Source organism: Ahaetulla prasina, chromosome 5 (genome assembly GCF_028640845.1).
Source record: "Ahaetulla prasina isolate Xishuangbanna chromosome 5, ASM2864084v1, whole genome shotgun sequence".
NCBI lineage: Eukaryota > Metazoa > Chordata > Lepidosauria > Squamata > Colubridae > Ahaetulla > Ahaetulla prasina.
The window spans coordinates 22,917,416-22,944,825 of NC_080543.1; the positions used below are offsets into that span (position 1 = coordinate 22,917,416).

A 27,410-nucleotide genomic window follows, 5' to 3' on the forward strand; every position below is an offset into this window, starting at 1 on the left:
GGCAGATGCATGGCTTGGAAACACTATCTCACAGAATGACCTGAGCGCGGTCAGTGACTCCAAAATGAACGTGAACCAGCGCTGTGAGGTGGCTGTCAGAAGGACTAATATGATCTGGGATGCATTAGAAGAAGCATGGTAACAGACATGTGAAGTCTGCACTGCACTGATACAATCACACTTGGACTTTATACTATGTACTTCATTTCCAGAATATTGGCCGTCTAGACTGGTTTCAGAAGAGGTTGATTAGGATGATACAGACACTTAAGAAAGTGCCCTATGAGGAGAGAGTGAAGTTCTTGAGATGTTCAGCTAGGAGAAAAAACACACACATACAAACACAAATACATATACGCATGTACAAGATATAAATCGAGTAAAAAACCAAAATCAATAATACCCATTAGACTTCCCTTCAGTTGCAAATATATTTCTCCACTATATGCAATAATAAGATTCTAATTATGTCATGTTGACTTATATTTTCTTCTATGTTTATTGGGTTTTGAAAATAATTATGTAGGAGGAAGAGTTTTGCATTCTGGAGAGGAAATAGTTCAAAGGGGTGAGAATTGAAAGTACATTTCATTTTCTTAGATTTTTCACTTGCCCATTACTGTTTATTATTTCGAAGCACCAGATAACACCAGAAAGCAAATTCTAGACCTGTTGAGACCTGTCTATAAGCAATGTCTGTTTTCAGAACAGACACAAGCAAGTCAAAAATCAAAAGTGAGGACTTTCCATCAATCATAAACTATATTTGAATTTCCAAATGACACATGTGCACACTGAAAAACACAGTGTCGGACTATGACTGATTTTCTACTGCAGCAATTACATCTGCCAGAGACAAAGCTTTGAAAACTCTGGATTACCTTTCTACAGTCAATAATGCAATTATATGCGGAATTCTATATATACATCATAGTACACGGTGCTGAAAAATATCTCCAGAGATTTCCCAAAACAAAAGAGGTCACCCTAAAGCTGAGATAAATCTAGTGGGAATGTGGAAGAGCCATTGTTATTTCAAGAAGTTTAGTGATGTATTTTGAGTTCTCCTTTATATAAAGAAAAGTCTAGAAGTTTAAGAGCTCATTTTGAGCTAGCGTGCTCGTTTTTTCCTCTTGCTTGCTGAACAAAGAAGGGAGTGGGAGGGAATCATAAGTAGCTTCAAAACTTTTCCCATTGCGAAACTCTCAGATTTTTGGTTCTCATTCCAGAGTCATGTGCCAGCCAGTCTCATGACCGTAGCGAGGACCGTAAAATAAAGTTGCCACATTTGGATAAAAACTGAAGGATGTCATCAGAGGTGGGCTGCTGCCGTATCAGCCCACCCACCCTCCCTGGCACTATCCCGTCCTATATAATCGCCATTTTTTTCAATGCTGCGCGCATGCACGGAAGGTACGCGCACTCAATTTTAGGTTCTGGCCGAACCGGTTGTTACAGTATGTGACGCCCACCTCTGGATGTCATTTTTTGTGCATGGAACCTACCACTAGGTATTGTGGAAACTGAGAGTCTAGAGATATCTCAGCTGTCATTATTAAGAATCTCCCTGGCAGCCTGTAAGAGTTTTGAGTATTATCTTGCTTTGTATTTATGTTTTTTATGTTACATTTTTTAAATATGTTTGTTTGAGCTAATAATAAAGCTTAGAATCCCTTTATTTACTGAAATGTTCATGAGCCATGGTGGCGCAGTGGTTAGAATGCAGTACTGCAAGCTACTTCTGCTGACTGCTGGCTGCCAGAAATTTGGCAGTTTGAATCTCACCAGCTGAAGGTTGACTGAGCCTTCCATCCTTCTGAGGCCGGTAATTGTTTGGGGGCAATATGCTGACTCTGTAAACCGCTTACAGAGGGCTGTAAAGCACAATAGCACTAAGCGCTATTGCTATTGTCACTGGATCCAAAAAAGCAAATTGCTTGGACACCTGAACACTACCCTAACACTTAGCAAAACAATAAGCTAATCCATTTTAGTCTCACCCACCCTTCCCACTATAAAGACAAGGTTACTCCCTGTTACAAGCCTGACACACAACTATCTCTGATATGTGTTATATTATGTTAACTAGATGTTCTATTTAAAAAAAGGGGCTGGACCCTTTTTCACCTCACTTCATGAAAAAAGGAGAGGGTTCTCGGGTTTTTTTTAAAAAAATCAACCATTTAAAAGTATGTTGATATATAGCATAAAGAAATGACTAGCAAAATGACAGTCCTATTAATTTATTGCAATGAGAAGAACAAACAGTTCTATGGCATTTTAAGGAAAACCAAAATAAATATATTATGGAATAAGCCTAGGATGACAACGTGCTTGCCAAAAAAGTACTTAGATGTCTGCCCAAATCCCTACTCTATTTAATTATATTTGTTTAGGTGTTTTTTAAATTAAAAATAAAAAATGGGAAGCTAACATGCTGAAACAAAAAGAAAAAAAAACCTCAAGCACACCATGCATGTCTATCAAAGACTTTGGGGCCCATTTCTGTAGCTGAGGAATTGTTAGGAGGAAAAAAGGGAAAATGACTTTAGCTCAGTGCTTCAAGGTCACATTCTGCAAGCACCCATTTCGAGACAGTGTCAACTGTCAAAATGTCAAATCTGCTCACTGGTCCAAAGGTGTTGAGAACACTTGGCCTAAACTTTTATAGATCACATTTCACTTTGTGAGAGTATCCGAAGCTGAAGAATTCCACTCTGAATTTCCAGTAAATCATTATTTGAGCTTTTTGTCCATTGTTTAAGGAACTGCTATCATTGGAGGTGGATGGAGAAGAAGGACTTGAGCGACCAGCAATTGCCTTGCAAAGGCCAAGATCAATTATGATAACAGGGGATGAAAGAGCACTACTAAAATGTCTACTTTGGCAAAGTGTTTCAAAAGAGAAAACGGAACAGTCAACAAAACTCTACAATCAAAATCCTGCCACAACCTAAGCTTGAGTACAGTTAGTCTTTGCTTAACAACCATTTGTTCAGCAACATTGGAAGTTTTGGTGGTGCTGAAAGAATGGTGCGGGTAGTCCTTGACTTACGATCACAATTGAGCCCAAAATTTATGTTGTTAAGTGAAACATTTGTTAAGTGAGCTTTGCCCCGTTTTACAACATTTCTTGCCGCAATTGTTAAGTGAATCACGGCATTTGGTAAGTTAGTAACAGGGTTATTAAGTGAATCTGGCTTCCCCATTGTCAGAAAGTTACAAAAAAGTGATCACATCACCTTGGGACACAGCAATGGTCATGAAAATGAACCAGTTGCCAAGCATCTGAATTTTGATCACATGATCACAGGGATGCCACAAAGGCCGTAACTGTGAACAAATGATCATAAGTCACATTTTTCAGTGCCGTTGTAACTTTGAACTGTCACTAAATGAACTGTTGTTAAATCGAGGACTACCTCTACTTATGCTCAGCCCCCTGAAGTTACGGCCACTGCAGGCACCCCTGGTCATGTGATCAAAGTTTGGACACTTGGAAGCTTCGCCAAAGTTAAAACTATGGGAGCTCTTCAACTTCCCCTATTGGCCTATCTCCCCCCTCCCCATCTCTGCTCTTTTGGCTTCCTTCCCTTCATGCCCCCAGCTATATTTTTGCTATATTTTTATTTCTTTGCTTTTGTGGCAATGTAGCTCCTGACTATGCAGGGCTTTCTTCCCAGAAATTTTCTCATTAGATCTGAGGAAGATTTGCAAAGGGCCAGACTGAGCACAGTAGAAGGCCTTTGTAAAAAGATGGTGAAGGTCAGCTGGGATGTGGCGCACACAGGGTATGAGCTCTGGAGCGCAGGGGCGACCATAACCTTGTGTCACTGGAAGGACTGGCATGGCTGCAGTTTCACATGGCGCTGCTGTACGGAGTTCAAGAACTTCATGTAGCCCCAGAAACATAACACACCAAGGAATGAACCCTTGAGCTACAGCAGGGAAAGCAGCCCTACAGCTGCATGGTTCTGGGGCTGCTTGGTGCCCACGAGGCAGGGTGCAGGGCAGTGAAAAGGGCAGTGAATGCAGGGAATAGGCGGTTATGGAATTGAAGGGGAGGCAGTGTCTTATCTTAGAAGAAATGAGGGTCAGGCCTAAGAGAGACCAAGCTGGAAATGGCTTGGATCAGGTTGGGTGCTTAGCTAGCAACCAATTGATTCTGTTAATGATGGTAACAGGGACTGCCAGGATTGCCACAGCTAAGCGATGAAGTCACATCATATTGAGCTTCATAACCACATAGCTTAGTGTTGAATGTTCTGATCCCAACTGATAACTAGCCTCATGGTGCAACTGGAACAATCTGGAACTGAACACACTCAAAACCGTAGAAATGGTGGTAGACTTTAGGAGAAACCCTTCCATACTTGCACCTCTCACAATACTAGACAACACAGTATCAACAGTAGAAACCTTCAAATTTTTAATTTCTACCATATTACAAGATCTAAAATGGACAGCTAACACATCAAAAACATCATCAAAAAAGGACAACAAAGAATGTTCTTTCTGTGCCAACTCAGAAAGCTCAAACTGTCCAAGGAGCTGCTGATATAGTTCTACAGATGAATTATTGAGTCTGTCATCTGCACCTCTATAACTGTCTGGTTTGGTTCTGCAACCCAACAAGACAGACACAGACTTCAGAGGATAATTAGAACTGCAGAAAAAACAATGGCTACCAACCTGCATTCCATTGTGGACCTATATACTGCAGGAGTCAAAAAGAGGGCTGTGAAAATATTTACAGACCCCTCACATCCAGGACATAAACTGTTTCAACTCCTACCCTCAAAATGACACTATAGAGCACTACACATCAAGATAGCTAGATACAAGAACAGTTTTTCCCGAACACCATCACTCTGCTAAACAAATAATTGTCTCAACGCTCTCAAACTATTTACTAAATCTGCACTACTATTAATCTTCTCATCGTTCCAATATATTGATATTGTTTCCTGATTGCTTATTTGTACCCTATGGCTATCATTAAGTGTTGTATCATTAAGTGTTAAATTTGTACCCTATGACTATCATTAAGTGTTGTAAGTGTTGTACTTTGATGAAGTATCTTTCTTTTATGTACCCTGAGAGCATATGCACCAAGACAAATTCTTTGTGTGTCCAATCACACTTGGCCACTAAAAAAATTCTCTTCTATTCTATGTCATAATTTAAGGACTACTTATATTTGACTCTAAATTTATTAGCATTTTTAAAAAACTAGTTCCTAATCAACTCCTGTGGGCTGTTTCTGTTCTTGCTTGTATTCATCTAGTGAACTAAAAATTTGTTCTGGTAATAACGCTAATGCAATACCAATTCAAGATGCCCCTTCCACATGAATGCAAGAGTTACAGCTGCCGTGAAAAACTGCCAGAACAAAAAAGGTGTACAGATTGTTTAAACTGCATCAATACGATTTTAAATTGCCATGGCAACACTGACATCATCCAATCTCAATGGTAGAATATATATTCCAAGAATGTTAGATTCCAAATATATTACAGAAAATAGAACATATGTGAACAGAAAAGATTTTTAGACAAATGGACTACAAATGCAAAAAAAGAAGTTTAAATGCATTTAATGTTATTTCATTCACATTAATAGAAGAGAATCTGTATCTTAATTAATTAAATATTGCTTAGATTTCATTACTCAAATGTTTTTATTAGTTTAAATCCTATCATATCTCTATGAACCTGACTTTGAATGTAGAATATCCACCAACAATTTGTTCCATTGAATTCAGTGAATTATTAGATTGCTATTAGATTGTTCCATTGAATTCAGTGAATTATTAGATTGCTATTAGATTATTTTGCATGATGATCATCTACAAACTGTTGGATCCAAATTACCATTAGAAGAAAGAAAACAGATATTACTAAACTATTTATAAAGCACTCAGGTGATACTGTGTTGTACAGAATAAATCTACAGGAGTTCTTTTAAAGAAACAAAACTATTTCAATTTAATTTCACTCCTCTCACACAATAGAAGCAGAATAAATTTTCTACATGGGACATCAGTATTATTAAATGAACCTCAATATTAATAAATGAGTTTGTCACACAAATATATAAAATCAGTATCTTTGCAGAAATGAAATGAAACCAATAATCAAAAGACTAGATTATGTGGTTAAACTTTATTGATTTCTATCAGACATCTTTGTTCCTTCTTAGTTGCTGAATTACTGTTAAGAAATAGATTGAAAAAAATCAATTATTTTGGAGGGTTTACTATAGATGTCTTAGAAAAGACTATTTTAGAGGGCTAATAATTCAGTTGACAGAATTGAAATATATCATTCCCATACAAAATGTAGTTAAAAGTGCTACTGGAAAATATTTCCAAAAGAAAACCTATAGCCAGTGGTGATTTAATGTTTAAAAAGAAAGAATAACTGAAATCACAAAATGTGCAATGGCCAGTATGCAACTTCACAAAAATTAAAAAACCTGAAGGAAGCCAGAAATGGGTAAAATTCTTCTATTATATAAAAATAGCAAATTGGATGATGGGGATAATCGTATTTTACTTTTATTCTTTCTAAATAAGCTGTTAAATAATTACAGGTAAACCTTCCCGTTGGACAATTGTCCATCATTCCAATGTTCAGATTCATTATGCAAAGAAAATCTATTCTTAACTGTTCCTAATAGATATGGCCAGTGGCTCCTACCAACTAAGGTTTTCAAATAGTTCCATGGCAGAGTTTCTGGAAAGACAAGTAAAATTTCCCTGAGGGCAGAAAAACTAAAATTATTATTAATTGATAAGTTTGGGGAGATTTAGCATTTTAAAAATTTGTGATGATTTCCAACACAAAAATGGCCTTGGCTAGTGGCACAGTCCTGGTGTGGTGAGGAGAAAAAAAATACACAAACAAGCTTGCTTGCTGTTACCATTTCATTTTTTTATTTAGACCTAATTATTTTAAGATTATTTTCCTATGCGCCCTTGCTATTTTTATTCTAACATCCTTTTCTGTGTTTGAAGAATCACTTTTCTCAGGATCTCGGCAAAATATTATTTTCCGGTTTTAATAATTTTAATCTTTTATATCAACAAATATATTTTTTATTTCTTCCTCAAATGAAGGTATCAAGCAATAAGTCATCCTGATCTGTAGATATTATTAATAAAAATGAGGAAAAAATTAGAAGCAAAAATCCCTTCAATTAATATCTTCACTCTTTAAAATCTGAATACAGATTTTATCTATTATTCTCTCTCTCTCTCTCTCTCTCTCTCTCTCTCTCTCTCTCTCCCTCCTTCCCTCCCTCCCTCTCCCCTTGTGCGCATACTAAAAGTCAATCCACTTTATAGCATAAAATATTGGGGCCACTCTATGAAACTGGCTTCAATTCTTTATACAAAAAAAGCCTACTCTGAGTCTTTGGGTTAATCATCTCTCTCTAAACTGTTGTAAGGATTAAGAAGGCTTAATGGTTTTTACAGGGTTCAAAATTTTTAACCTTCTTTCAATTATTCAGCTAAATGTAAAATTATATCCATTCCTAAATTGTAAAAAAAAAAAAAAGACTAGTGAAAAAATTACTTCTCAGACTGATCTCTTTCATAAAAACAAAATGGTTCTTTTAAAGTGAGATGGAAAACCTGTAGCCCACATATGGCCAAATTACTTTCAATGGTCCCCATCACCCAAGGAACTCAGACCATTGATTTACAACAGCAAACCTGGAAAAAACAGGAATTCAATTTCCATTTGCTTTGCTTTCGGCAGAACAGCAAATGGAAATGCACAAGACTTGGGTGGTGGGGAATCACACGGTGACAGTTAACAAAAGGCCATGCCTTTCTGTGAATCTGTCAGAGATACAAAGGCAGCTCAGATATCCCAACACACACTGTATTCTAGCAAGCGGATAACAGAATTAGGGAATAGGAGTTTGGTTTAGTTTCCCATAAGGAAATCGCCTCATGGGAAAGAGAAAGGCGTTAGAAAGGGATGATGGAATCTTAAAAACTAGGAGGAGTATTGGGAAGAGGAAGTATATCTTAGAGGGAAGAGGTGAAATGGCTGGTAACCTAAGATGGATATAGGTTGAACATTGGCTTTTGAAAAATGTGTTATTTTATTAAAGGGCAATGTTGTCTGGAGATTGAAATGGGCTTTGCAGTTCCGATGTACATTAGGAGTGTTGGTTCAAGGGGAAGACTGCTGAAGTGGAGCAGTCTTCACAATTCAGAAAGGTGTGCTGAAGAAAGGTGCAGACTAGTGTGGGAGAGCATTCACTCAACGGATGGTGTCAAAGGAGGGAAGAAGGTCATGTTCTACCAATCAAATTGTACTGATGTTAGACCAAGAGAGAATCTCAATATCATTGTTCAGTATCTTTAATCTTTTCTGAAGTCTCCTTAAGAGTCTTCAGAAATAGAACAGCGTACATATAAATTAAACCAACATTATCGAGGGCACACATAAGCTATTAGAAAACATTTAAGCTGCATGTTTATCGCAAAAGAAAGTTCCCCCTTTTCAACACAAGATGTGGCTTCAATCCTTTTCTTTTAATTATCATTATAAACAGGCAAGAGAAGCTATGAGTGCCCAAGTTGACACATCTAGTTGCAAATTACACTTGAGAAACTAGGCTGGAGTAACCAAAAGGAAACACCTAATTGAAAGACTAATATTGATTTTTCATCAAAACATTGGAACTCATAAAAAATCATGACAGCTGTTTCAACAATAACAAAGCTCAAAGCAGGAAATAAAAAGGAAGCAATAAGAAAGTATAAGGCAAAGATAGATAAAGATACAACAACTGTTGAGACACATCTCCTTTGTATTTATGTTGGAAAATTGCACACAAATACCTAAGGGATGAAGCTTGTATAATGACATCACAATGCAGATTTCACCATTTTGACAAATCATACAACTGCTGAGGAGATTTATGCATATAAATTTGATTTTATCTGTAATCTGTAAATTAGTATTAACAATCTTAATTGTATAGCAACAGGGTTTGTTACTTTAAAACTGCACTGTAGCATTGAAATTTTACGATCCTATTATAAATCTATTGAAAACTAAAATTTGTAGACATAAGGAATATAAATGCCACAGAAGAAAACAAGCAATTGATATTCTTGTTCTTAAAAATGAAATGTCCTTACCAAAGCTCTGTTATCTAAAATATTACACTACTTAGCTAATTTCCTCAAAATTAAATTCTAACGTAAGTTTAAAGACATCTTAGAATATATGAAATAGTACTTTAAAAAATTAAAATATCGAAAAATGTACTTTTAATTTTTAGTAAGAATTCAAACTGTCAAGTCTTACCTTTGATGCCATTCTCATGAAAAGCTTATTTTGATCCTCTGATGTACTCATCTTTTCATTCCTGATCAAATCCTTCAGATCCAAATTATCATCATCTTGAAAATATCGGATTCTTTCCTTATCCACATGAGTAGGTATCTAATAATCAATATAAAAAAAATCAAGATTGTTGATATGATTGTGAACTTATTTTAAAACAAACGCATGAAAAATGTTATGAATCATGCTACCACAATCTCAGAAATTATGGTTAGTCTTTGACTTATGATCATTCGTTTAATGGTAATCAGTAGTATGATGGTGCTGAAAAAATTGATTTACAACCCATCCTCGAAGTTATGACTATTGCTACACCTTCACATGATCTTGATTTAAGCACTTGGCAACTGGATCACTTTTACAATGATTGCAGCATCCTGTGATAACATGATTGTAATTTGCAACCTTCCCAGCCATTTTCCAATTAGCAAAGTCAATTGGGAAGCCAGCAGAAAATGTCTCAGTTAATGATCATGGGTAATAACCAAAGGGGGAAAAACTCATAGAATTGGGAGTAGTCACATGATACCTCACTTAACTATCATGCTGTTTAATAATGAATTTTCTGATCTCACTATGATCATAAATTAAGGACTTCCTGTTCAGAAAATCAGTTTCAACAAAATGTAAATTGATAGAACACTTGGAGTATAAAACGTAACTTTATATTTGGTATAATCAACAAAATGGGCATCTGGAAAAAGCTGTTCAAAATTATAGAAAAACATCTTAAAGATATTTTTTCTTAGAACATATTTACAAATGCATCATTCCTTCAAAGGGAAAAAAAAACCAGGGATGTATAAAGCATTTCTATTCAAAATGGAGTGTTCCAATCATTTGAAATACCTTGTTCCTTCCCAAAACAACTCAAGAAAGTGTTTAAAGTTTGAAACAGACACTTCAAATCTTGAACCTTTGGAAAGTTCCTAGAGGAAAACAGATAAAGTCTTCATTCCCCTTATTGATGAGCTTATATGAGCTCTACTATTCAACAAAGTCATAATAAATAAAAGAGACAAAGGAAAGTTTGATGATATTTTAGAAATTGCTAAGATTTTGCTTTTTATGGTATATGAACTTCAAGGTCACTACTGCTCTAATGCCAAGTATGTTTAGGGAGTATATTACTTATTTTATTAATATACATATGTACTAATAAATAATATATACATATATAACACCCACCATTTGATTCTTCCTCCTTCTGCCTACATGATCCGATGTTTCTTCTGGAATATTAGCAGGCCATGCTCTGCCAGATTTATCAGTTCTGACCAAGATCGCTTCATGGTCTTCTTGAAAACTAGTTTTCTATATTAAAAAAGCAGAGAGTTAACTAACACTGAAGCAGGTGTTGCACCTTAATTTATAAATTCAACAACTGTTATATACTAAATATGCCATTTAAACAACATGAAATCTAGAAAATTCAAAACAATTTTTCCTATTAAAATAAATATAGAATTAAGATCCTTCTAAGAGCAAAAACTATATTCTACACATACAAAAGATCCATTTGGTATAATTTCATCCACTAAGTGCTGATTATAAGTATGTTTGAAAATATTTTAACTTATTGGACATGTATTGTACACATTATTCCCTATAACGTTTAAATGATCAAACAGCATTTCATCACACTTCAAAGTTACAGACCAGTTAATATAGACCAGGTTCTTTTGTGACTGACATGAAATGTTACCTTGAGCTGATAGGAAAGTGTCATGGAAAATCAAAACTACACCCTCATCAGAGCCCAATCAATCTTGGTAATATATGCCAGATTTTTGTGTTTATCCACTATCATGTCATCTTTATCATGTCATGTCATTATCAATATCATGTCACTTTTGTCATCTGCAGAAAAAATAATTGCTACCAACCTGCCTTCCATTGAGTACCTGTATACTGCATGAATCAAGAAGAGGGCCGTGAAAATATTTACAGATCCCTCACATCCAGGACATAAACTGTTTCAACTCCTACCCTCAAAACGACGCTATAGAGCACTGCACACCAGAACAACTAGACAAAAGAACAGTTTTTTCCCGAAGGCCATCACTCTGCTAAACAAATAATTCCCTCAACACTGTCAAACTATTTACTAAATCTGCACTACTATTAATCTTCTCATCGTTCCCATCACCAATCTCTTTCCACTTATGACTGTATGACTGTAACTTTGTTGCTGGCAATCCTTATGATTTATATTGATATATTGACCATCAATTGTGTTGTAAATGTTGTACCTTGATGAACGTATCTTTTCTTTTATGTACACTGAGAGCATATGCACCAAGACAAATTCTTTGTGTGTCCAATCACACTTGGCCAATAAATTCTATTCTATTCTATTTACTGTGGAGGAAAAAAACTGATCTACCATTCTCTACTCAATGTGGGATCGAGTTTAGGTTAAAAGGATATAATTTGCATTAGGATTAATTTCGTCAAAAGTTTCTAAGAGAATCTGGAAATGGAATTGAGCCTCTTTTCTAAAGTAAGGATATGTACTTTCCCAAGTAGCTAACCTTTCTACAGTTGTACTTTTTATTTGTACAAATAACAAAGCAGTCCTATCCAATAATGTTTGGAATGTTCTACCAACAGTAGTGACGCAGTGGTTAAAATGCCGTATTGCGGGCTAACTCAGCCCACAGCCTGAAGTTCAATCCTGACAGGGCTTAGGATTGGTAGACTCAGCCTTCTTTACTTCTAAGGTTGGTAAAATGAGGAGTCAGATTGTTGGGGGCAATATGCTGACATTGTAAACTGCCTAGAAGATGCTGTAAAGCATTAGAGGGCAGTATATAAGGTTACAGGCTATTGCTATTGCTATTACTATTATTTTTGTCTGCTTACCAATAACTCTCAAATTCTATCTCTGTACCATCTGTATTCCTACAATCAGTAATATATCAGGGTATATTAAGTACGTATTTAGTTTATTTTCTTAACATAATGAATGGTAATAGTGGGTGTGTTTGTTTTGGCTCAACATGATAACTGAATTATAACAATTAACTATGAGTTAACATTGTGTCTGTATGTTTGTGTCTTTGAGTCAGTGTTGATTCCTGGTGACTGTAGGTGCCTTGGCAAAGCTTTTGAAAGTGGTTTGCCATTACCACCTTCTTAGGACTAACAAAGAGTCCAGGACATCCAGCTGACTTAACACCTAAGCTGGAATTTATATTGTCCAGGGGCCTCTAGTCCTGTGCTTTAAATATTATACCAAACTGACTTTTAATTTAATGTGAAAAGCAAGTCAAAGAATAATGAGTGCTGAAAAGAATAAAAGAAAGGTTACTTTCCCACTCCACCTATGAAAATTAGCAGGAGTCAGATCCTTTCCTTATTCTTCAACAACATTTGCAGGTATGACAAAATGTTGTAACCTTCATCTCTTTTATTACATGTGTCCTTCAGACAAGCTTATCCTGGTCTTCCACGAAAGCTTCATAGGAAAACCTGTCACCACGTAAAACCAAACCTGAAATGATGCTTTCAACTTACTTGCACTAATAGAGTCCTCCATAAGATGCAAGTGTGCATTTCTGTTTATAAGCTTTGAAAACAGAAATTAAAGAGCAGAATATAAACTTCTCTCTCAGTCATTAGAGAAGCAGCAGCTCACTGTCTGTTAATTGATTAAATTAGCTCTAATAAGGGGAATGTCATCAAAATTGGGCACATTAAAACTGACTTTGTCAACTTTGATATACGCTGAAATAAATCTCCATCCAAGTCATTTTCAGGCAAATAAACAATGTGTTGAACTCACATCTGTTCTATCACTAAATGACAGCCCACCCCCTGAAAATTCTAAGATCTCCCAAAAGAAAAAAAGTTCTACAGTTATGGAAGTATCAAAGCTCTAAGGGCTTAATTATATTCTTCAGAAAAACCAACACAGCAATAATAAAGAAGTGTGGAAAAAAACTGCAGATCTATACATTTTGCCTTGTTATATTTTGATCTGCAACTATCTCTCTCCTCCTGCACAAAAGATTAATCATACTTTTTGCATAAGCAATTTTTTTAGAAAAATTAATATTTGTCAACTACTAAGCAATATTTTGTATTATTAACAGATACGGGGCATGCTTTAATTACTAAATACTGTACTTCAAATAAGAAAAGTCCCTGATAATGAATACAGTAGTTTATATGAATAAAAAAAAAAGAAGGAAAATTTGGATATTGCCATCAATGGTAATCACACAGTTGTTTGTAAAATAATGAGAATTTCTTCTTGCCATGCAACTGAATTCCATGGAGCCTTTAAAAGATGTAATATTACAAATCTCTCATGCCCTGTAGATGTTTTATAATACTTCTACTAAAGCATTTTACTTACATGTTGTTCACTGCTGTTGGGACAAGTTTTTCATATATGGTCCAAAAGGACTCCAATAATCCCTTTATATAACTACTTTACTCCATATAACTACTATTTTAAAGGACTACTTTATATAACTGTCCCAACAAACTATGAGAATTTCTCACTAACAATATATAAAATTGAATTCCATGCATCCAATGTCACAAATCCCTCATAACCTGCAGGTGTTGGTAAGAATTGTTAGTATTCCCGCCCAAAACATAACCCTCTATATTGCTATTGGACAACTATCTTCCATATAATGTTTATGCACTGGTATCTTTACATTATCTACTAATTCTGAAGTAAGTCAATGAAAAATGCAGTAAGATACGCAAAGAATTGTAGTGGTAAATATTTGTCAATCAAAAAGCCTCATTCAAATTTCAGGGAAGTTCTTTCATAAATTACTTTCAGATGAGCTTATCAGTATGAGGAGTTTATTTTATTATTTATTGTTTGTTCAAGAATAGTGGCAGATGTTTTCCATTAGGTGTTCCTAAACATTTCTTTAAAAATGTGCAAATCAGAGACAGAAATCTGCCTCCCTCCAAATGTTGAACTTCCAACATCCCTTCTCTCTCTTGTCAACTAATTCATACTATCTACACGACCCACAGAGTTACATTTTTAAATGATATAAATGACGTAGATGAGGAAAAGACAGCATGAATTTCTTTGGAATCCATGTTCATATATCTTGAGTACTTTAATAAAGTCACTGCCACAAAGAAATTGACTTGCAATTTTTCGTGAAAACGCTGCCCTGCTACACTTGGCTACCTACAAAATATTCATTCACCAGAAGGTAGCTGGTGAGATTCACTCTGCCATCCCATTCAGCTGACTAGATGGCCAGAATTAGTTTTAAGAAGGCAGAACCAGCATGTTGTTATTCTTTAAGAACCAGATTTCCAGAAGGATGTAGTATTTTTAAAATAATTTTAAAAGTATTCAGCTTTTATGAAGAAAATCACTTATTAACTTGTTTGGAAATAAGAGTATCAATAATACTCAATAACTGAATTCAGCCACAACAGAAATATTTTCCAGAACCTGGAAAATTACAGGAATCACAAAAATCACAGGAATTATGCAAACATTATTTCCCATCTTTTAAAAGGGGGTTGATTTCATGATTTGGAAGACTCCAGTACTTACAGATAAATAAATGAACATATTAGAACAGAATACTTCTTAACAGAGAGAACATGTTTCTATGGGTTTGTATAACATGAAAAACCATAAGCTATGATTTACTAATAAATGTGGTAAATTTTCAAATGAATGGGACCCATTAATAAAATAGATATGTAAGGAATACAGCCTTGAAGCAGCTATCTCACAGCAAATCTTACCAGAAGATTCCCATGGCAACCTCTTGATATGTTGTTTCTTTTCATTAAGACAATTATTCTCTTTTTGAAGATGTTAACAGTAGAAGGGTTCTATTACTTATGAATATGTATGCTTACATCATTTATTATTTATACATATATGTGCCAGCATCATTTCCTCTTCTTTATGGAATGTGTAAATATCAATATCTCACTATTTGCTTGGTGGGTACCCTCCAGCATTTACCATCTAATTAAAGACTGGCTATGTTGACACACTGCATGAAGCGTTAATGTGTGTTTGGTTTTCTAAGCCTTGATTATTTGCTTTGTGTTCTGTGTTTTGATACCAAACATAAAAAAACCTGTTTTGATTCCAAACATAAATAACTGATTTACATAATGTAGTAAATAAAACCAAACACACATTATGGCCTTGTGCAATGTGTCAAGGTAGCTAGTCTCTCTAGATCAGATTTTAAATTTAATAATTTTGGACAGGAACTGCATCTTTTGCAGAAGATCACACTCTCCAAAGTTAAAGGCATAAAATTATGTTTTATAAAATTATCCACAGTTCCTATGGATCAACGTATCAGTATGGTAGTCCTTCAGGTTTGCTAACTATGGACATGGCTCTGCAGCCCCATTGTGCCCTTGCCAAGGGCTTTCTAGCAGGTTCTGTCAGCAGCTGCAGCTTCTAGGCCCCTTGGCTGGAGGCCACAATGGAGTAGGATTTCTTCACAGCACTGACCTCGAGGTCTCTTCCCAGACTCCAGTACACTATAGGGCAGTGATGCCATCCCCTGCTGGGGGAGGGGCGCGTGCCCACAACCATAATTCTATGCTCCCCACCCCCACACATGTGCATGCGACCCTTCTGCAACCCCTCTCACTCCTGGCACGCGATGGCTCAATAGGCCCGTTTTTCTCTCACACCTGGCTCCAGAGGCGCTCTGAGCCTGGGGAGGGCAAAAACAGCATTCCCCACCTCCCAGAAACGGCCCATTTCCCAACTTGGACAGGAAGTGTCCCCAGCCTCCAGGGACAACCAGACAGGCTCCCGAGGTCCTCCAGTGGGGTGGGAAAGGCCATTTTCACCCTCCCCAGACTCATAGAGAGGCTCTGGAGCCAAATGAGAGAGAAAAACGGGCCTTCCCCACCTCCCCTCAGGCCCTCCAGAGACAGGAAAGAGCCTGTTCCCCTACTTCTGGTGGGCCCAGAAGCCCTGAAAATCAGCTGGCCGGCACGCGCATGAGCATTGGAGCTGAGCTTGTGTGCCCACTGATATGGCTATGCGTGCCACATGTGGCACATGTGCCATAGGTTCGCCATCACGGCTATAGGGCAATCGTCAAGGCATATGAAGGTTATCCATTTGATGACACATCCTTCTAAATTCATTTGAGCTCTTATAATCAGTTCCTCACCAGTTGCTGTCAAGCTGTGCTATGAAGCCTCTCCATCAGTTCTGAAGACAAGAGCTGCCAAAAACTGGTATAAAACTGTCCCAAAGGTGCTATTTTTGAAGGGGGACATGGACTTTCTTGTTTTTCTTTGAAGATGTTTGGCTTTTCATCCAAAAAGCTTCTTCAGCTCTGACTGGATAGTGGGGAATGGAAAGGTTTATATTCCTTGCAGACAGCTAGACAAAAAGACAGAAAGAAACCAGCTGTCTGCAAGGAATATAAATCCTTCCATTCCCCACCATCCAGTTAGAGCTGAAGAAGCTTCTTGGGTGAGAAGTAAAACATCTTCAAAGAAAAACCAGAAAGTCTAGTTACCTCTTGAAAAAAAGTACCTCTAGGAAAACCATGACCTGGATGATTGAGAATCTCCATAAACATTCTGAAATAAAACTGTGAACAGCATTGCAGAATAACACCCACAATTACCACAAAAATGGAGTTTCAGTGCCTTCATTGTGTTAGACACTAGAGTGGGACTGCAGAGCCACCTCTGTGCTCACAGATGAACTGCACATCAGCGTGTCTTCTTTAAATCTGAAAGACTATCATACGTAAAAAGCCTTAACTGATCAAAACATGATCGTAAAAGCATCCGAATTACTTCTTTTGGCATCAAAACAATTACCTCAAAATTATAAGCTACATTCACTGCATGCTGCACATACTGTGACATATATCATATGTATTTGATTAGTCCAGTATTATGTACTGTATATTTATAACAATTGTATATAGAGATTACATAGGAGAAGCTTTACCACCAATTCCTGCATTTTAATTCAACAAGCCTCCTACCCCTAGAACACCCCCGCTCCATGGATGGCATGCTAAGTAAAATATGCTCTTAGATAGACTTCTCCATAATTTCACATCAGAAACTGAAAAGGCTCCACGCAGTGTAATTGGAACACAACACACAGCTGAGCAAAGCAGACTGATTACATGAGGTCACTATCTATTAAAATGGACCTTTTTTCAATATCTGTTGGGTAATTAATAAATTTTTAAGAATAGCTCTGTCACCGAGAGGGGAGGAAAGGGAAAAATAATGATTCTTAAAGACAAACATAAAACAAGCTGAGCTAATGAAAAACATACACACAGTTCCAATGGGGTGCAAGATAAATGTAATTCTCTATACTAAAACTAAGCTAAATTAATCCAGATCCAGTATCAACAAAAGAACAGCAATATTTAGATAAAGATGTCATATAGCATTAATAGGCAGAGTGGGATGGAAATGTTTAGACCAGCGTTTCTCAATTTGGCAATATTAAGATGTCTTGCTGGCTGGGGAATTCTTGGAAATTGAAGTCCACAGATCTTAAGGTTGCCAAAACTGACAAACACTGGTTTAACCACACTGGTCAAACTGGATATTTCAAGTGAACAAAAACTTACTTAATCAATGACTGCAAATATGAATGCATACTTATTATTCAGGCAACCAAGCAGGTTAATATCAAGGCACCCAGAATAAAATGGGACAACCAAAATTAGGATAAATAATTTGAGACTATAAGGAGAGGGTCTGAGTAAAGTTCGTCGACTTGTATATTAAAAGAAAATTTAAAAAAAATCAAGCCTGAAAAACAGCCACACAAAATAATGTGTTCACTGACTTCATGAACTTCTGAATTAATTATTGTGCTCTGCAAAAAGGTTGGTGAGATAAAATGTTTAGGTTTTAGCAACATATTGTACCCTGAGAGTGAAAATTAAATTTGGGGCAAAACGTAAAAATCCCCAGCGTTATATATCTATATCTGGAAAGAACAAAAAAATAAAAAAATCTTTTTTTTTTTATTTTTTCAAAACATTTGCCTGCAAGCAATTTAGCAACAAGGCATCAGCTGCAATTCTAGCTGTTTGCAAAGAAGCGGTTATCTTCCGAGGATTGTAATGGAATCCTGGTGTGATGGAAGGGGTCAATAGCGTCAATACTCTGAGAGCTACACCAGTAACAGTGTGAGTTCCTGATGGGGCCTCCTTTGCCGGTGATTGAAAAGGGGGGGCGGAGGAAGGGGAGCTAAGATCAATCCATAGTACAAATGGAAGACCCATAGAGCTCTGCAAGTGTGAAGGAAGTGAATCTCGTTTAGAAATTCAAGCAAAGGGCTCAGCAAAGATTATACTACCTGAGACTTCTCAGGAAACAACTGAATGAAAAACTGCTGGTGACCTTCTACCCCTGCACCATAGAGAGTATTTTAATTTACTGCACCTGTGTATGGTTTGCGGATTGCACAGTAGCAGAGGGTTAACGTCATTGCCCAGAAGATCACTGGTTGCCCTCTCCTCTCTTTGGAAGAGCTTTATAGCTCCCACTGCCTTAAAAAAGTTCAAAACATTCTTAAAGATCTGTTCTGTCCCCCCCACCACCACAATCAATTAGAAACACAAACTGACTAGATGTGCCAGCAATTTATTCTTGCCAAGTCCTCTTATCTATCAGAGCAACTGCAGTCTGAGCTGGAACAATCCCAAAGTTCAGAAGGAAACGAAACAGAATCCAGGAGTCAAAGTACAGCCAACATTTTCAACAGTCAATTGTTTGTTCGTCACAAGAACTATAGGGCAGCACCTCCTGCTTTTATATCCTGTGGGGTGTGGCTCCGTGACTCAGCACTCTTTAGGCCTGCCCCACCCTTTCTTTTGATGTCGCCATGTCTGCGATACCGGGGGTCCAGCCACGACTGATTGTCAGCAGCTGGGTCTTGAGGCGTGGCCTGAGAGGGAGGAGATGCAGGAGATAGAGGTCTCGTCATCTCCTCCACCTGGCCTGCCTTTGGGACTTGGAGCGGAGCCAGAGAAGGAGGCTCCGCAGAGGGAAGCCCTGTCGGCTCTTCCCCCTCGCTCTCTGAGTCACTTTCTGCCAAGAGGCCAGGTTCGGGGTTCGGGGGGGGCAGGTTCAGGGGAGGCCGAAGACACAACAAGATCCATCTCATCCTGGGCACCCTTTTTTTAAAACTATTACCATCTGGCAGATGGTACAGGGACAAGGACAAATAGGCTGAAAAACAGCTTCTATCCCAGAGCAATAACTATATTGAATTCTACTGTACAGTGTAACGCTAATGCAATATCAGGGGTTTTCAATTTAATTGTATAGAATGCGAAGGATATGTGTTTGTGTTTTATTTTTATAGCTATAATGTACACTGAATTTTGTTGTATGAGGTGCAATGACAATAAAGTAAACTAAACTAAACTAAACATCAAATGTTGATCAAGGCAAGCCATTCTTTGGTTACATAATTATAATTTGCAACCTTCCCAGCCAGCTTCCAACAAGCAAAGTCAATGGGAAAGCCAGCAGGGATAGTCACAAATTACAATTACATGATGTCTCACTTAACAACCATGATATTTTTTTTCTATTTTTCTTTTTGTCATTATTCTTTTTCTTTTATTTATTTCTTTTCACTTGTCCTAATCTATTTTAGTCTACATTAAATTTCTAGTCATTTTTAAAACTTTCAATCAAATTATATTTAAAAAAGATAACACTAAAATCAAATAACATAATAAGACACAGAAAATGGAAATAGACAACTCGGTGAGTCTGGATATTTCCAGCTGCATATTGTCAAATAGACTGAACTGTCTCAAATCTGGAGCTTACACTTATAAATTGTCTCAAATATGAAGCTTAGAATTATAAAATTACAGCATGCCAGCAAAATGTGATTTGAAAAATACAGCCAGGGGGATGTATAAATTGATCACACAATGTTTGAGAGAACTTCTGAATATTCCTTCCCTATTCTGGACCATGAAAAATGTCATCTATACTATCTAAACATTTTGTTCAGGAAACTGACAAACTACCATGTGGAATGGCACAGGCAGTAAAAACTTCAGCATGGTCCAGAGGGGGGAACCGAATAGTCCAGGGATCTGCAGAATATACTCTTTCCCAATTGGTGAATTTTGAACATCCTTATAATGTAAAATCAATGCTAGGACTTAGTACGCATGTTTCCTTTTGCAAACATCAGCCTGAAAAGCTGGAGGAAGAGATAGGAAACATCGCCCAAATCTGAAGCAGGCACTGAAAAAGGCTCCAAATTTCAAAGAGAAGAAAGCTATTATGATAGCCAGAACAAGAGAGAAGATGAAAGTCCTAGACAACAAAAAGCAGATACGACAATTGAATGCATAGTTTCAGTATCACACAAGGGCAAGAGAGCTCAATCTAAAATGACAAAGAATACAACAGAACAGGAAAATGAGATCTTTTTAAGACTAAAGAACTTGTGAGACAATTTATAGCTTGAGGTAGGAATACTCAGGACTAATGGAAAGCTACATAGGAAGTTATTATATATAGGTATATAATACATACTTATACATACACACATATATATTACATGTGTGAAAGTATGTATGTTTGTTATGAACTCCAATAAATGGGTACAGGTATTCCTCAACTTACAGCCACAATTGAGCCACAATTTGTTAAGCGAGCTTTGCCTCATTTTATGGCTTTTCTTGCCACATTTGTTAAGTGAATCATTATAGTTGCTAAATTAGCAACACGGTTATTAATTGAATCTGGTTTTCCCATTGATTTTGCTTGTCAGAAGGATGCAAAAAAGCATCACATGACTAAATACAAGTCAGTTATCATGCGTATAAGTCACGTGACCATGGGGATGCTGCAACAGTCATAAGTGTGAAAAATGGTCATAAATCAATATTTTCAGTGCCACTGTAACGTCGAGTGGTCACTAAACAACTGTTGTAAACCGAGGACTACCTGTACATCATCATCAGAGCGGAAGGGACCTTGGAGATCTTCTAGTGAAGTCCAACCTCCTGCTAACTAGCTGATTCCACCTACCTCCTGTACTTCCTTCTTCCCTTCTGCTTATCTTTTCAATTTCGTATTATTGTACTTCTATTATTCATTTTTATTGTTTTATTCCTTTACTATCGTTATTTCTACATTTTTATCATTTTTTTCTGTTTTATTGGTGAGATGGGCGGCTAAAATAAATAAATAAGTAAGTAGCATCAAATAAGATTTAAAAAGATAGGAAAACTGGATTTTTTTTTTTCCAAATGAGATTACAAAAATGAAATCTTGTTGAAGGAGTAAATGATCAGGAATTAATTCCACAAGAAATTGAGGTACAACAGGCCATAGGCTACCTATTAAAGATGGAAGCACCAGAAGCAAATGAAATACCTACTGAACTGTTTAAAGTTACTTGAGGAAGCAGAATTTCTAACAAGCCTACATCAGCAAATATAAATAAGTCTGAGGCCAAATCAAAAACAGCTTGGGATATAAATTGAAAAAGGAGAATGCAAAAAAAATACACCAATTATCATTCCTTATACTAGTAAAGTTTTGCTTAAGATCTCACAAAACAGCAAAATACTAAATTAACCCAAAGATTTCAGAAAAGCACATGAAATTAATTAGCTAAAATAAGATAATGTAGAACACATTAAAGCTAATGAACATGCCAGAACAGCTTGATTTTCTGCTGACCAATTTTACAATGAATAAGGAACTTTTGTAAGAACTGAATTTGGAGAAACCAAGTGGTTCAGAATATGCAAGGGAGTAAAGCAAGGATACACATTTTTCCCTATATTTGTTTAACTTACATAGTTATAGTAGAAGAATGACAAGATTGGGACATGCTACCACATGTGGTGGATGTGCCCTAAGGTGAGGAAATTTTGGTATAAAATTAAAGATTACACTTCAAAGGATGGACTTTAAACCGGAGGTGTACCTCCTAGGAATGATTGATAGAAAAATGGAAAAAAGTCTGTATTATATTATATTGCATATTCTAATGGTGGCTAGAATCACTCCAGCGCAAATGTGGAAGTCAACCAATACATCATCAGAAGAAATAATAATTTAAAAAATCCTTGAATGCGCCGAAATGGACAAATTAACGATGGAGATCAAAGAAAGAGACAACTCGGATTATTACAAAGTGTGGAGCAGGTTTTATACATGGTTAGAAAACAGAAATCAAAGTAAGAAATAAGAATATAAAGTGAAATTTTATATTAATACACAGGATATAAATGTAAATAATGACGCTGCTTACAAAAAGGTTAACTATGAATATTTAAAAATAAAGAGAAGGAGCAGGAAGATAAAAGTTGAGTAAAGACAAAGTCGATGCTGAAAGTTGTAAAATTGTATATATCTGTTGTTAATATTGTAGTTTACCGTTTGATGTAAGTGTATGTGGTTTTGGGGTTTTTTTCTTGTTTTCTTTTGTTATTACATGTTTGGTTTTAAAAATGTAAAATACTCAATGAAAAATATTTTTAAAAAAAGAATGACAAGATTGGAAGATATAAAGCTGGAAAGGTCTAAAAAAAATTTGAAAGGGAGTTTGAGATGTGCAGATATTATTTTGTTACTTAAAACTAAAAACAATTTAGAACAGTTCTTTATGAAACTAAAAATGGAAAATGAAAAAAAATGGCTTAATGCTGTTACCGAGAAAAATAGTTAATAACAACCTGTATGACTAATGAATAGATGATGGTGAATAAACGAAGACAATAGGGGGTTTTTTTTAGGCTTAAAAATGAAGCTAACAATGTGCTGGAGAATAAATTCTAGAAAGAAAAGCAATACAGGTAGTCATTGTTTAGTGACTGCCTCGTTTGGCAATTGCAGTGATGAAAATGTCATTTTGCAAACAATCCTCACATTTGTGACCTTCACAGGCGTGAAAAGCAAAGGGAAGCTGAAATCGTAAGCACAGTTTTATTTAGCAACTGTTTCATTTAATGATCAAATTGACAGCCCTAATTGTGGTTTGCTAAATAAGCACTACCTACAGTTAACGTAAGGTCTTGAGCATACAGACATTTCTTATAACAATAAAGACTGGAACTGTTAAAGTAATGGTCTTTCCAGGGGTAAGGAATGGTTGTGAAGCTGCACTTATAAGAAATGCCAAGAGAAAAATGGAAAACGCTTTCGGATTATGTGCTTTGAACATGTTACTAAGAATGGGAGGAATAACCAATCAAAAAAGTATTGTTTGCTTTCTTAAAAGTAATCAATAAGTAGAAAATCACATGCTTTGGGCATCTGAGGCACTTGAATGACGGATTAGGGCAGTGCTTCTCAAATAGTGGGGCGCGCCCCCAGGGGGGGCGTGAGGCTCCATAAAGGGGGGCGCATTTGACCTCCGTAAAGGGGGGCGCGTTTAATAATGATACTATTTACAGTCGCGCGGGGGGCGCGAAAAATGTTTTCTTCTTCCTAGGGGGGCATGACAGAAAATAATTGAGAAGCACTGGATTAGGGAAAACAAGTGTTATGCTTAACAAAGTTAAGGAAAATAGAAGAGGAAAACAATGGACAGGATTAAGATTGCTGGAAAGAACTACAATAGAGACAGGTCAAAATAGAGAGTGCTGATCCATACCATCATCAGATGTCAAATCCTACTTAATGACATTTGACTACTTAGTGGTGGTAGCAGAAAAGTTTCTATATTGAGATAATCAGAATGGGATCTGATATTATCTTCCTCCTGTCTGAAAGTCTTACATGGATTTCACATATTCTGAGCAATACTAACTAGAGCAGCGGTCTCCAACCTTGGCAACTTTAAGCCTGGAGGACTTCAACTCCCAGAATTCCCCAGCCAGGGGAATTTTGCTGGCTGGGGTATTCTGGGAGTTGAAGTCCACCAGGTTTAAAGTTGCCAAGGTTGGAGACCCCTGAACTAGAGTATTCTTGAGAATACGATGTAATCTTACAAAGTCAAAATAGTTCCATACTATAACTTTGATAAGAGGAATTTCAAGATAAATTACGCCTTCCTATATTCAGCTGATTTGAAGAAACATGATCTCAGCTAATCCGAACAGGATTTCCTCTACTCAGCTTTTATTTAGTTGGTATTGCAACTCTACTACAAACTATTTTGTTATCTTGTGGATTGTTTCCATCCTTCGGTCATTAGTCTTCAGGTATTTGAAACCCCTTCCTCTCAATCCAGAATGAATTAAATAATCCACCCATCTGAAGGGAATGAGGTCATGAAAGTATGGAATAAGCTAAAGGATTTGTCTTATGTTACCCAAAAGATAAAAATGGTGGTCAATGAATTCCTGACCAGCAAAAGGCTTAACTTCCAGAATGTATATATTCTAAAATACATTTAAAATATTCCAGTCATTGGCACTGGGCACCATATAAATTTAATATATTATTATATCTTGAAAAATATTCAGATGAACTGTTGCAAACCTGGTTATACTAAAGAATCTGGGTATCTTGTATGATGCTTATCCAAAAAATCAGCTTCCTCCTTTACTGACCTCAATCACCTAATTTAAAAAAATGCATCCTGTCATATCATATTACTTCTCACAAAGGTAAAAAAGAAGTATAAAAACAACATAATGATCTAATCAACACACTTATGTAAATACACATTACAAATTTGCAATTAACTGAAAGACCATCCATATTCTCCAGATGCATTGGCTGGAAGCCAAACATCTTTATTTAAGGACTATAGCTTAATTACTCATCTTAAACTGTCTAATTACTTGTATGAAATCTTTTTCATACATTTTGGAGACCTCTGACTAATGACCTTTAGAACGCCAATTACACATATGGCTATATTGACGAGTTTCTTATATAATTGCTTCTCAAAATTTAAGCGCTCTTAATTGGATAACACTGAATTATGGAAAAAGCCATTTTGGTTTAATTAATGCACATTTTAGATTTTGGAACTAAACCAAATATGTGGATTTTACAACCCTCTCCAGCATAGGTTGTGCCACTTGAGATGACAATGAATATAAAAACTAATGTCTTTTAGATAATAAACTAACTTTGGCTTATGAGCACAGAAGCTCCCAAGGTTAATGGAGCTTTTTTAATCAAATCAGCACACTACATTTCTGATGAGTTTTCTACAGAAAGACCAAAGGGGGTGGGGGGGACGCCAAATTATTGTTATATTAATTTGAAAGAGGCTGTAACATTTTTTTAAGATCAGTCCAGTGTTTTCCTTTGCATCCCAAAAACATCTAATTCCTTCCTACAGGTAACGTCTGTACTGCATATACTATCAGTGGTACAAAAATCACATTTTTATCCATCCTTCCTTGTTCCATTTAACTCACCAACACTGTTCCTATGAGCCCTAAAGTCATGCTCACATAGTCTGGCTTTGCCTCATTTCCGTCAGGAACTCACATAATTTGGTAGTTTCTGTTCATTAGCCATGATCCAAATGAACCAATTATTTCCTGTGCAAAGAGATACCTATTCACGGAGTACCAACCAGATCAGATTTAAATTGATTAAAGACACACTTGGTCAATGAAAGTGCTGAAAAAAAATGACTTGCGCAGATTAACCATACTTTATTTCTACCTTCAATATCAAAATAAAAATATTTGCCTTAAGGGTGTTGGCTCCATTTATTTAATGCATTCATACATTATTATTTGTAGTAAATTCATCCTCTGTTATAACTGCACATAATATAATGAATGAACATCACCTTTCTACTGGCTGTTTGTAAAAGGCCTTTAAGTTTTGCTCTTCTGAAATAACTTCTCCTTTTCATTGGTACCCAGAATTAATTCCCAAACTTACCTTTTTTAGCTGGTTTTGTATCATTGTACCTCCTTTTCTTTGACTTCTACTGTTCCGTGTATCTTTCTAAACCTAACATCTTTTGAGTGAAGAACTATTAAAACTGTTCTTTGAAGTGCCATAGTTTATGAAGTGCATCATAGTTTACTTATATTCATGGTACATACTTGGTCCTAAAAACACACTGGAAAGGACCAAAATTCATAAAAATTCAAATTCTTATCTCTTATCTCAAAGAGAAATTATTTGGCAACACATGAAATTTGAGGGCTTTCTAATTTGCTGTTCTTTCTTGCCTGGAGTTCCTACTTACACTTACAATTACACTTCTCAATTTGGGGCTATGCTTAACTTTGAAATAGTTCCTGTCACTTTTTTCCAATATGAAAAGAACATTCAACGACATTGTTAACTTAAATGAAAAAAAATACTTGATATTATATCTACTGTATTTGAAGCTTCTAAAAGTAGAACGGCTGAACTAATTGGTGTGGAATATCGTATGTATATAATGATATATATTTCAAAGTGACTATGCTCTTATTTATTTCCAAATATGTTCTTTTCTGCTTTTAACAAGTAAGAATGCATTCAGAATGCATTCAAATGTGAAAACACAAAGATTTTCTTACATTCAATTTCAATTTTCCAGAAACTCTTCTTTTTTAGGCTTTCATTCAGTTAATTTCCAATTTACAACTCATACATAATTATTAAAATACTGTCTGGCATGATTATACTGGAGCCAAGAGATCTGCTTTTGTTACTTGCATGCTAATATAAAAATGAAAAACAGCACTGTTGACAATGTAGTTTATTTAATTAAACTAGCTAGCTCTATAAAGTGAGTTAACTTACTCCTCATCAGGGAAGTTTTCATATTAGAATTCTGACATGTATTGGAAGAAAAACGTTTCTTCATTTTTTAATCTATTTAAGTTTTCTTCATTTATTTAAGCATTCAGAATGTTTGCATAATTAAAATTAAATGTGAACACCAAAGCCATGATACTGAACTTTGAATAAGGATAAGTAATCCATGGAACTCCAGTTCTGCCACTAATGAAGGATCCTAGGAGTTGAAGGTTAACAACTGAAATGGTATGTGAGAAAGATCTTGGGAAATATAAGGGAGACAGTGGGAAATTTGTATTTACAACATTTGCAAGAGAATGTAGAAAGTAGAATCAGTTTATCTGGTTGGGTTTTCTGTCTGGT

General features: G+C 36.1%; 1 protein-coding gene across 3 annotated transcripts in view; it reads right to left on the reverse strand.

Moving 5' to 3' along the window:
* Positions 1–27,410, reverse strand: part of CWF19L2 (CWF19 like cell cycle control factor 2) — a 92,906-nt gene that overhangs the window by 29,818 nt on the left and 35,678 nt on the right. For all 3 annotated transcript variants that reach the window (XM_058185416.1, XM_058185417.1, XM_058185415.1), the window contains 2 exons: positions 10,563–10,688; positions 9,336–9,473 (listed from right to left, as the gene is read on the reverse strand). In XM_058185416.1, the coding sequence (XP_058041399.1) occupies positions 9,336–9,473; positions 10,563–10,688 (264 nt within the window). The remainder of the gene's footprint in view (positions 1–9,335; positions 9,474–10,562; positions 10,689–27,410) is intronic.